The following is an 11,812-nucleotide window of genomic DNA, read 5'->3' as shown; positions in this document are numbered from 1 at the left end:
AACCCTTGAGAGTTAGTTTTTATGAGAGAATCGAAAAGTCAATTGGACTGTTCACTTCAAACTCGTTGATTTTCATGGTGTAAGAAATAGAACCTTTTCCCCCTTTTTGATCAGGGCAGAGCATATGCAGATCTGAGGCAAAGGATGTTTGAATCAATCAATTAAATTTGGGAAGTAAAAGCCTGAAAACAAAACAAAATACAGAACCACCCTTCGTTTTTATACACTTTATTTGTAGCATAAGCATTGATGTTTTCCCTGAAATTGATTTGCTTGGCTATTACATTATGATAGTGCAAGAAGCAAATCAAAATCAAGGCTGACGATTGGGTTCCGCCACCACCAGAGCCTGCTGATCCTCCGGATTTGCTTCTGCCGGAACCAGTGCCTGGTGCTCATCTTCTTGTGCTTCTGCAACTTCCGATTCCGGCACAATAAATTGCCGGCAGTATCGAACTATAACCAGAGCTATGAAGGCTGTAGTAACCAAGAAACTAACAGAGGTTAAGAATCGCCATTTATTGAATGGAGAAATTGGCAACATCTTAAAGAATTTCACCTGTGAAGATACGGGTCTTTAGGGAAGAAAAATTCCAGAACACTGTGGCTGCTGATCCCACCACAATCTTCTTATGTGAGCAAGCTTCCCATGCTTCAAACAGCCATCGTATGACAAAATCGACTGTAAAGTGTAAATTCAAACCCCAACTTCTTCTTCAGTATCACATTGTAATTCAAGTGCAGAAACAGCTATATATAGTGGGTTTTCCTGGAATTTTCACTTACCTTTGCTGTTTATCTGAATTTGGTAACATGAGTATAGCTTTGGCACAGAGAAACTGGTAAAGAACCCTGTAAGTAAATGGAGAAAAAGTAAGTGGGCATCAGTAAATGGGCAATTTTGAGCAATTTTTGTAATGATCTTTATTGTAGTTTATACCAATTGCGCAAAGTCTTCTGAGTGTAATAAGATGTCCATACTCAGCTCCTAATATGAGAAATGGAGCTACCTGCAACCCATAAAGATTTATACCATCTAAGCAGGCAACCACATAAGTTTAAATGATTGGATGTTGACATTGTTGAATGAACATAGATGTTGAGTTTTGTGGTTACTTTTAGGGTCATCGATGGCTCTCCAGAGAAAAGCTCCCTTATCTTTGAAATGGCGAAGTTTGCAGCTGGAAGAATCAGTTTCACCAAGCGTAAGATGTCATCTTCTTTAAGCTTGAAGTCCTTATGTTTCTTTTCCTCAATGTTCCTACAGTTTCAAATACAATCTTAGTAAAGAAAGCAGGACTGGGTAGGGTTTTGATATGATTTAAAATATATTAGAATCTGTACCTTTGACAGATTGAATTGGAGACAAATGCAAGACCCAAAAACAGAAGTCCAAGCTGGGAAATCGCCGAGAAAATGCTGTCATTATAATTATTGATATTAAAACTATCACTAAATAATAGTAACGAAGCTGTAATGGTTAACGATTAATCTTGTTACAGAGCCAGACCTAAAGCTAACTCCTCTAGCGAAGCAAGAGGAAAGGAAAAATAGAGAGCCAATTCCAAACCAGAGGCTCGACTTTGCCGCATCTTTCCACATGATCAGATCTGCTATCAGCTGCCCAACTCTATCCAGACTACCATTGTCGTCACTCTCAAGTTCTACAAACACACGAACCACAACATCAGAACACAGAGAAAGAAAATTAATCGAGAACAGTAAAGAAAAGAGAATAAAGAAACATTTGAATTACTAGGGGTTGAACTTGAAGGCGCTAATGCGAGTGGAACCAAGCTCAGCTTCTCCTTCTTCGACCTCCCGCTCTGCCTTCTCTTTCTAGCCTTCGCGAACTCTTCCGCCAAACATAAATCCTTCTCTTCTCTTATCTCCATGTCCGATCGTCTCCTAGACCTTCTGACACTCCTCGGAGAAACACAGCCCAAAAGCCCCATCTGAGGGCCTCGGTTTTTGCACCTTCTGCGTGCGCCGGCTGCCTCCATAACCTCCTCATTCATTTCGAACCGATCCACCAGACGCGACCTGGATTTCCTCATACTATAAGGCGACAGAAGCAGGAGATCCTGAATGGAAGGCGAAGAATTTTTCTTGGGCGGCGAAGAAATCGCGTCAACTGAGAAGTGCGGGATTCCGTCGTCTTCAATTGCAAGGCGCGAGGCTGATTTGGTGCGAGATCGAGGCTCGGATCGATGAGATGGAGGAGTAAAATCCATGGAGAATGAGATCGATTTAATGAAAGATTGCGATATCTGAATCGTAACGATCGCGGGTTGTAGATTTTCAAAGATTCTACTTCTGGTTTTGAAGGAGGAACTAGGAATGGGGCTTTTGCTAGTGCCCATCCACCGAAGCCCATGGAGCCGTTGGAAATTGGAATGGGGCTTTCACGACGCCGTTTCACCTTTGTCTTTATTTAAATTTTGAGGGTGGGAAAAAAGTGGGACCCTCCAAAAAACGCCAACGGTCACATTTTGATATTTGGAATTATTCTTTTTAGCAAATTTTTTCCTTTTGAAACTTTAGCAATTAAGACTTTGTTTACTCGTGCAATTGGATTTATTGCTACAAGTATCTGTATTATGTATACATCCATTCGACACTTTATGTATATCAAAACAAGCTCAATTAATTTTCTTTCTAAAAAAACTCAATTAACTACATACATTTTAAATTTATAAATATAACCACAAAAGAAAAAAAATTCCACTCATAAAAATACTAAAATAACTTTGAAACTTTAGAATATATCATTAATAGACGTCTATTACTAATAGATTGATTAAACATAAATGAGTGATATATGAGCTAACAACAAGTTAATGTGCCTAAACAGAAAGTTGTGAGTTCGATTCTTAATTCTCACTTATTATAATAAAAAATTAAAAAAGAAAAGTGATGTACGAGTGTAAAAAGAAAAATATGCAAAAATCTCTAACTAGACGTGTATGAAAATTTTTTTAAAATTGACATAGTTGTAAAATTATATTTATGTGGCTATATTTAGAAATATGACAGTGTAGATTGCCCCAATAAATCTTTTTTTATACGCCATCCGAAACTGAAATGATCCTTTTCCCAAAAAGGAAAAAGAAATCATTTAACTATTTTACTAATTCTATATTTTTGTTATATATTTCTTGTCATTGGTATATCTATATATGTCATTTTCTGATTTCCTTCTTAATTTTTTAAAAATCTCAATTTATATTTAAGGTATTAAGTTAACTTTTCAACATTTTCATATGCTTGCCATGTTAATTATTATTCCTTTTCTAAAAATCAAGCCTACCACTCAAGAACCATATTGATTACCGTTACTTCTTTTATCATAAGCATATTTAAATCATGATTTTCTTTTGCCAAACCGAACATAACTAAAGTGATTTAGACACCTATCTCTGACTAATAGGTCATGAATTCGAATCTTCACCCTCACATGTTGTATCAAAAAAAAAAATCATGACTTCTCTTAATGAGACAACTAATTATTAGCGTAGCATGTCTCTAAGAGATAGTCATTTTTCTTAGGTCTCGGTTCGAACCTTCCAGTAATCCTAATATCAAAAACTCCGAGCCCCAATTAAAAAAAAAATTACTATTAGCATAGCAGGTAGCAAGCATTTTAATGGGTCCATCTTTTATTTTGATACTGATTGAAACTGTGCTGAAACAAACGTCAAATCAACAACAAGAAGTTGTCGATGCTTTCCAGATAGTTAAGGATCTGCAAATCAATGGGGTAGCCTTTTGGGGCTTGTATGCCTTTCACAGAAGCTTTTCAACCTTGCCAGACCATCTTCAATGGAAGAACGCTCCATGCCAAAGCTCATCCGCAGCCAATTCTTCCACCCAACAGCAACCCCTGTAATTTGTATCTTCAGTTTGGCCTTTCATTTCCATGGCTTTAATAAAAACTTCAACTCTGTTTAAAATAGTAACAGTTCAGTGATGTGATGTTATTGTTTTGTTGATTACCTGGGAGAATAAGCACAGATTCTTCCTTCGCCACCTTGCTGCAGAAGTCCACATCATCACTTATGCCTTCGAGTTGTTCTAGATTCAGCTTCACCTGCAAACATGTACCATCAATTTTTCAGAAAATCTCCACTTACAGAGGAAACCCAGCTCGTGTATGTTCTTCAATGGTGGTACCATTGCAAGAATGGCTCCTTCTGGTTTGTTTGGGCAAGTGAAGCAAGGGATCTCATTGATCTTCTCGTACAAAATGCTGGCATTTTCTCCCATTGTATCAAGAAAATCTGAAAAGAATTCAGCGCTGGTTTTTGCAAGAATTTGTGGAAGTGCACCCTGAATAGTGACGGAAAAGAAAGCAGACCAAGGAACAAAATTGTTAACAACTTGGAGTGCAGTGCTAGGATTAATTGTTAGTTATGGTGCCGTATAGTCCTCCGTTCATAATAAAAAAGTCTCATTCAAGCACCTGAATGAAGGTCGGGGGGTCGGGGGTAATGTCCAGATAGTTCTTAATGCTCTCCACAATCTGCTAAGAATAAGATATCCGTGAGATCTGAACAAATGAAACACAGCATAAACAATATAAGATCCTCAAAGATAAAGATGAACGGAAAAAAGAAAAACGAGTCAAACAAACCCCATGTTTTTCCAGGATGCCATTAGGATCAGTGGTCAAAATCCAACCCAATCTCCAACCAGGAACAATCCATCTCTTTGATAGAGATCCAAGGGTTAGCACTGGGACAATGGATCCAAACTCACCCATAGGAACAAAGGGCTTAGTTCCAAAAGCCATATGTGCATAAACTTCATCAGAGATCAAAAATATCCCAAGTTTCCTTGCAGTTTCTGCAATCTAAATTCAACCACAACCCCCCACCCCACAAAAAAGACATCAAGTATTGGCATAAAATTGGAGGAACTGAAAGTTACACATTGAGCCGATCTCAGAATCTACATTGGTTACCTCTTTCAGATGCTGGTACGTATAGACACTTCCACAGGGATTGTTTGGATTGATAATAACCATAGCAACAGTATTGTTATCTGCAAGAGCTTTGACAGCATCAAGGTCAACCTCCCAACTCTTCTCTGGCATGAGATTAAAATGGCGAACTTCAAGGTTTCCAAAAGCCGCTCGAGATTCATAGTGCGGGTAAGCTGGTCTAGGAAGCAGGATGTTGACACCAGGGCGAGCTAGTACAGAGATTATGATCTCAATTGCTTGTGTGCAACCAATAGTAAGAAATACATCATTAGGGGATAACTGGTATGGCAGACTGTTGGAAAGATATTCTGCCAATGCGCTGTACGAGAAAACGATATCATGTTAAAGCCTTGTCATAAACAATGACCTTCTGTTCTGAACATAAACAGCACCTGAAAACTTGATGTTGACAGTTCTGATATATCGGTAAGAATATTCAATTAACAATGTCCAAGCATTGAATTCCAAAAATTATGTTAATAGTAAATTCATGCATAAGTTAATGGTAACTATCCCAAGTTGAAAAGATAAGCGACCCAATAAGATTTATAATATACAATATCAAAGTTCAAAAAACTCAAAAAATGAGATCTGGCGAAAATCGATGAGCCAATAGAGCCATGAGAGGACATGTTAAGAAGGGTTTGGATAATTGCACAAGGCCCAACAAGTAGAAATCATTATAAATGGGTTCGACCCAGGATTTACCGCTCTAATACCATATTAAAGATGGATAAACCATCACTTACCACTTAACTAAAAAATTTAAGTCGAATGGTTGGATAAATTTAATACATATATTGGTATCTCAACACCCATAACCTTCTCATTAAGTCAAACTGTCAAAGATTTTAATTCCTTAGATCACATTTGTAACGTTATATTCTCCAAACACAATGTTAATGGTACAGACCTCATCATGTGCTTGAAATGCCTTTTGTCATATAAAAAAAAAAGGTGTTTTTTAAGTGAAGCTTTTAGAAGAAACTTAACTATAACATGAAAAGCACTGCGTTTCAATCCATGCTTTAAAATTGTAATCCAACGCTACCACTTTTCAAAAATTCACTTTTGTAAAGACAGGCCAAATACAGGGAACGAAAAGCAGAGCAAAACTCAACATCTGGGTGCTTGTTCTACAAGCCATGCACATTAGAAAGACACTTATCCAGTTTTAGAAAGATGAAATTGAGGTATTTTTGCTGTCGTTTTCGAAACTGATAAAAAGAAGTGCAAGCAAGCAGGGGCAGGCATGTGGTGGAAGAATCTCATCGACCGAGTATGTATAAAATAAACAGCGTAGAATCTGAAATAATACAGGAAACAGAAACAACAACAGAAGAGGAGCAGAGATATTTCAAGTAGGAGAGATTTAGGTTACCTCCTGGCGGGAAGAATACCGCGGGTAGAAGGATAGGAGTTGAAATTAGAGGAGTGGACGGCATCAGCGATGGCTTGAACGGCGGGAGGAGAAGTGGGAAAGGAGGGGAACTCGGAGGGATCGGCACGGGCGAAGGGAATGAGGGGTCGGGAATCATGTGGATTGAGATGGTTAAGGAGTAGGTTAACGGTACCGCGGACGGAAGTGGAGGATTTATTGAGCTCTTCATTGCCCTGGAAGTTCCAGAGCTCGGTGCCGTTCATTTCCATGGCTGTCTGATTCGTTGTGTGGTATAGAGTAAGGGAATGAAGAAGAAGGACGGATGTGGCAGTGGATGCGGGGCCGAGAGCGCTCTCTGGAGATGAGAGATGCATTTGCAAGTGGCGGGAGATTTTTATTTTGGAAAGAGTCCCTTTTTTTTTTTTTTTTTTAATCGGTTGCAAGGACAAAATTTGGTCGTTACCCGACAACGAACTGAACTATTTTCTTTTATTTATTGGTAGAAAAATCATAATCAACCTATTTCTATTCTGATCGTCATTGAATAATTGATAACTGATTATTAAAAAAAGACCAATTATGAATATACATCTCCTCATCTTTATCTCATATTTGTAAGGAGTTGACTTCAATCTTTTCAATTTCTGGTAGACTCTTTTATTCTTTATTTCGACCTACTACTAGAATCTTGTTTTTTTCTTTGTGTTTGCTGTCTTAAAAACGTTTTGATTGGATTCACTTACAAGAATTTCTACCAATTTGATTTAGCAGCTCATCCTAATCTCTATTGCATATCATACTTTTTAATGTATCGCACAACTCTATTAGTAATTAGAAAAAAATACGAGAAGACTCATTCTTCGCGACTCACTTCTCTTATTTTTATTAAACATACTGTAAAAATTTCTTTCTCTTAATCGTCAAATATTTAATGTTGTTCAACACAAGACAGGTCTCAATAAGTGAGGACCTAATTATTTTTCTAAAATAGTATGGGAGAAAGATGAAGGTAAAACATATAATAATGGAATGAGATGTTTTTAATTTAGATACATATCTCAATTTTTTTTTCTCTCATGAGTTGTTGATATATTATTTATGTGATAAAACATACTATATCATCGATATACTAATACAATATATATTTTATAGTTATTCAACAACATCTAGATGAAATTTCCGACCTTTGATTTAGAATACATGCCTTAATAAATATACACAATTTTTGTATTATTGATAAAATCTATCACCCTATACTAATATAAAATAAATCATGAGTATGATATGTTTTGTATCATTGATGAAGTCTACATATCATTAATATACATGTTCTTTGTTTTCTTATTTTTGAAACCTATCTCCAAATTCAACGATTAAAAATGTATTTTAAGACGGGAGAGAGAAGAGAAAGAGAGTAGAGTAGGGTTGGTTAATTACCTCCGGGCGGGAGGAAGACCGTGGGAGGTAGGATAAGAGTTGAAATTAGAGGAGAGGACGGCATTAGCGAGGGCTTCAATGACGGAAGGAGAGGTCGGAAAGCAGGGGAACTCCGACGGGTCGGCGCGGCCGAACAGAATCAGGGGCCGTGGATCGTCGCCATTCACGTTCTTACGGACTAGGTTAAGGGTACCGCGGATGGAAATGGAGGATTTATTCACCTCCTCATTCCCCCGGAACTTCCAGTACTGCTCCGACTCGGACACGGTGCCGGTGCCGGTGCCGTTCATCTCTGTGTGTGAGCTAATTAGGAATCCGATTCCAATGATTAAGAAGAGCGCTCACAGTCACGGAAGATCATGAAAGATGCATTTTCCATGGCGGGAGATTGGGAGATTCTTAATGGACAAACAAACAAACAAACACGTGACCCACACCAACAAATACTTCAGTTCATACACCCTTTATAAAACAAAACAATCTCAATAAACTTAAATAAAAGTAGTTGTTGAACTAAATAAAAATAAAATAATAATAAATAAATAAAAGTAACATGAACTAAACATGATAGGCGGTAATTGGGGGTGGGGTGGGTGTACCTTTTTCATTACAATAGGGTGTGGGTCACTGGGTGTACCTTTTCTCTAATAATACGTAATCGTTCCAAAAACAGCTAAACATTTTGAAATAAAAGAATAAAATTTCTCATGTTTTCAAATGAAAACAGTGTGAAATAATCATTTTCAAAAACTAATTTCTTTTTTTTTTTTGTGAATTGTTGCCAAACATATCGTTTTGAAATATAGCAGTGATTTTGACATTAGTCGTGCTATAATCACTTCCAATTTCCAAATACGCTCTTACAATACCTTGCAAACTATATTTAATATATTACTGCCTACCGACCGTCGTCATATTTTTATATGGAAAAAAGAATAAATTTTATAAGCTTGATTAAGAAATGCATTCTCTGCTAAAATATCAAAGATTCGAATCTCTACATGTTATTGAACTAAAAACAACTCAAAAGAGTTTTGCAAGATAAATTATCAACATAGCTCCGCTATTAGTCAAGATGAGCTTAACTCAGTGATAGTTGACACTAATTTTTGATCGAGGTCATGAGTTCGAATCTCCTACCCCATTTGTTATACCAAAAAACATAACTTAGCTGTTATTTCAAATCTTATACATCTTTAGGGATCCATTAGTGTAAGCTGGAAGACATCAAAAAATCTTATTGCATCTTTTGATTGAATTTATCAAGCTTGACAGATTCGAACATGCCTTTGGCAGAAGGCTTTTATCCTCCGAAGGCTATCTTTAAGATCTGCAATATCAATTGCAAAAGATATCCGTAACCAGTTCTTCAACCCAACCACATCACCTGGATTAACAATATAATACCTTATAGTTAAATCACTGCTTGCTTTATTATGAATTATGATTAATTTTATGCAACAAAAACTGAACTGCAAGTTCAGTTCATTACAGAGTTTACCAGGAAGAATAATCACAGATTCCTCTTTAGCCAGCTGAACACAGAACTCATAATCATCTTCAATGCCTTCCAGAAGGGACAAATCAAGTTTCACCTGCAACCAAATGGAATTGTTCTGTTAAACTGTAAAAATGCATAGATGATCAATTTATACATGTCTCGACGTCATTGGATGCAGGAAAACGCGAAGAACATTTAACACAAACACATGACTTCCACAAAACATATTTGAGTTTACAGCTTGTCTTTCAACCGTTAGACCAATCCGTGGTGGTTGATAATAAAAGACATGCGGTGGGAGTATGCTTCTAAACCCATTGAAGATATATTGCCAAAGAGTGTTTTAGTTAAGGCCTTACTATCATAAACATGGAGCCTTGTGGTTTATTGGGACAAATGATGCAGGGGATTTCCTTCAGTCCCTCATAAAATGTATATGCAGCCTCTCTTAGCAGGCGGTTTATCCTATAGAAGAAATCCTCCTTTGTTGTCTCCAGAATTTGAGGAATGGCTGCCTGACAAACGCATACAACAAATTAAGAAACCAAGGAAGTTTTTGTTTACATCTCTATTTCTTGTAACAAACCTGAATGAATGTGGCAGGAACCATTGTGAAATTGATATATCTCTTGATGCGCTCAACAATCTAAGCAAATAAGAAGACCACAAAAACAGATCAAAACAGGATGCAAGGATTTTGATTCTTTCTCACAGACAAACATGCAAAAGAAAGAGATCAGACCCCAGAGTGATGAAGAATTCCATGTGGGTCATTAGCCACAAGCCAACCAAAACGCCATCCAGGCACAAACCATCTCTTAGATATGGATCCAAGAGTGATAACAGGAGCAATTGATGAAAATGCTCCCATCGGGACAAATGGGTTACAGCCAAAATTGAGATTGGCATAAACTTCATCAGAGATTACCATAACCCCAAGTTTTCTTGCTGTCTCCGCAATCTGAAAGGAAATAAAAAATGAAGTTAAAAATGAAGTATGTCTCAATAAACTATAAAGTATTAAATTGGGAGGAAATAACAATATAAGGTTCAAAAATAAGTCCTACTTGTTAAAACATGAATAAACTATCACTAAACTTAAAAGCATTATGAATGGGGAGGAAATAACCATATAAGGATTCGGACATAGAACCTCCAACTCTAATACCAGTTAAAGAATATTCTACCACTCAATCCAAAAACTAAAGCTGATAGATTGGATAAATTTAATTCATACATGGATATCTCGATGGCCCTTTCTTTTCTCGATCAAATTATCTGCCATAAAATGGATGAACTCACCTCCTGTAGATGTGCTCTTGTGTAAACACTCCCGCAGGGATTCACTGGGTTGATGATGACCAATGCTGCAGTTTTATCGTCCAACAGAGCTTCGACGCCGTTGAGGTCGACTTCCCAATCCTTTTGAGGAAGAAGATCGAAATAGCGAGTTTCAATGTGGGCGAAAGCAGCACGCAGCTCATAGACGGGGAACCCTGGCCTGGGAAGCAAGATATTGGCTCCTGGGGAGGAAGATAGAACTGTCAATATGGTTTGAATTCCTTGTACACACCCAGATGTTAGAAAAACATCATCCGCCGGTAGACGGTAGGGAAGATCACGAGACAGATGATCGGCAACTGCCCTAAAATTAGCAATTGCAATTGATCAATTCAAATACTCGACAAAATTTCTAACTCACAACTCAATCCAAGCAAGAAAACAAAAGAGAGCAGAAAATGTGAAATAGAGAGACCTTCTTGCCTCGGGAATGCCAAGAGGGGGAGAGTAGGAATTAAACTTAGTAGAGCGAACAGCATCAGCGATGGCGTCTTCAGCCGCTGAATCAATACGATAGGAAGCAAAAATGGAGGGGTCGCCAAGGCCAAGGGATATGACAGTCCTCTGGTCGTCTTTATCGAGGCTCTGCCTGAGCCTGTCGAGGGCTACGGCGATTGAGGGCTTCGCCGGCGCGTTCCGTTTGAAGTTGCCTTGAAATCGCCATTCTATCGGCCCGTTTTCCATGGCGTGTTGCAAATCTCAGAAACTCGCTGCTACTGCTACAGAGATGGCGAAAAGAGGGTAGTCTAGTCACCGGCGGTGGCGGCGGTCCCGGGGAATAATTTTGATTATCAGAAATCGGAATCACGAAAAATTTTCTTCAACAAGTGCTGCCCCATCACCAAATGTTTGGAACTTATTCAGTTGCAGAGGGGTTCGATTCCAGTTATATGCCAAGAACACTATATTCAACCAGATATGTCTTATCTGCATTCAAATTTAAAATTTGTCGTCTGTTTCGAGGAATGTTTGAAGCAAAGAACTTTCAAATCATATGATAAATCCAATCTTATTAGAGACTCATGTTAGAACTTTCAAATCAGTCTTTTTTTTCTTTAAGGAGTTCAAATCAGTCTTACTTACATATCAACTACTCGTATAATCTTTAGTTAAGTAGTGAATCTATATGGTTAGTCTCTATGCATTCAAGAAAAATGTAAATATACCC

General features: G+C 37.7%; 3 protein-coding genes across 5 annotated transcripts; all 3 read right to left on the bottom strand.

The window, feature by feature from the left end:
• Positions 1–133: 133 nt before the first annotated feature.
• LOC111017970 (reticulon-like protein B17) lies at positions 134–2,408 on the bottom strand. Its single transcript, XM_022293877.2, has 8 exons — positions 1,757–2,408; positions 1,511–1,664; positions 1,345–1,419; positions 1,117–1,261; positions 941–1,010; positions 787–852; positions 560–682; positions 134–477 (listed from the first exon to the last, which is right to left on the bottom strand). Exons 1-8 carry the CDS (start codon positions 2,361–2,363, stop codon positions 314–316), a joined length of 1,404 nt encoding a protein of 467 aa, XP_022149569.1. The 5' UTR covers positions 2,364–2,408; the 3' UTR covers positions 134–313.
• A 1,193-nt stretch (positions 2,409–3,601) lies between these two features.
• On the bottom strand, positions 3,602–8,254 carry LOC111017981 (tyrosine aminotransferase). Of its 2 annotated transcripts, none has more exons than XM_022293899.2 (7): positions 7,803–8,254; positions 4,964–5,303; positions 4,634–4,852; positions 4,463–4,522; positions 4,174–4,329; positions 3,997–4,090; positions 3,602–3,883 (listed from the first exon to the last, which is right to left on the bottom strand). In XM_022293899.2, the coding sequence occupies exons 1-7, from the start codon at positions 8,090–8,092 to the stop codon at positions 3,753–3,755; spliced, it is 1,290 nt and encodes a 429-aa protein (XP_022149591.1). In that variant the 5' UTR covers positions 8,093–8,254; the 3' UTR covers positions 3,602–3,752. The 2 variants fall into 2 exon arrangements, with proteins under 2 accessions (XP_022149591.1, XP_087977047.1); XM_088120921.1 differs by lacking the exon at positions 7,803–8,254 and adding an exon at positions 6,366–6,742.
• A 644-nt stretch (positions 8,255–8,898) lies between these two features.
• On the bottom strand, positions 8,899–11,812 carry LOC111017987 (nicotianamine aminotransferase 1). 2 transcript variants are annotated; one of them, XM_022293904.2, is made up of 7 exons: positions 11,060–11,812; positions 10,606–10,948; positions 10,046–10,264; positions 9,890–9,949; positions 9,663–9,818; positions 9,304–9,397; positions 8,899–9,189 (listed from the first exon to the last, which is right to left on the bottom strand). In XM_022293904.2, the coding sequence occupies exons 1-7, from the start codon at positions 11,326–11,328 to the stop codon at positions 9,065–9,067; spliced, it is 1,266 nt and encodes a 421-aa protein (XP_022149596.1). In that variant the 5' UTR covers positions 11,329–11,812; the 3' UTR covers positions 8,899–9,064. The 2 variants fall into 2 exon arrangements, with proteins under 2 accessions (XP_022149596.1, XP_087977048.1); XM_088120922.1 differs by having other exon boundaries at positions 11,068–11,259.

The sequence above is a fragment of the Momordica charantia genome, assembly GCF_013281855.1.
Source record: "Momordica charantia cultivar OHB3-1 chromosome 2 unlocalized genomic scaffold, Mcharantia_2.0 BLBB01000002.1, whole genome shotgun sequence".
NCBI classification, from domain to species: domain Eukaryota; kingdom Viridiplantae; phylum Streptophyta; class Magnoliopsida; order Cucurbitales; family Cucurbitaceae; genus Momordica; species Momordica charantia.
The sequence above is the reverse complement of the archived record's forward strand: the minus strand, read 5'-3'. Positions and strand labels throughout refer to the sequence as shown.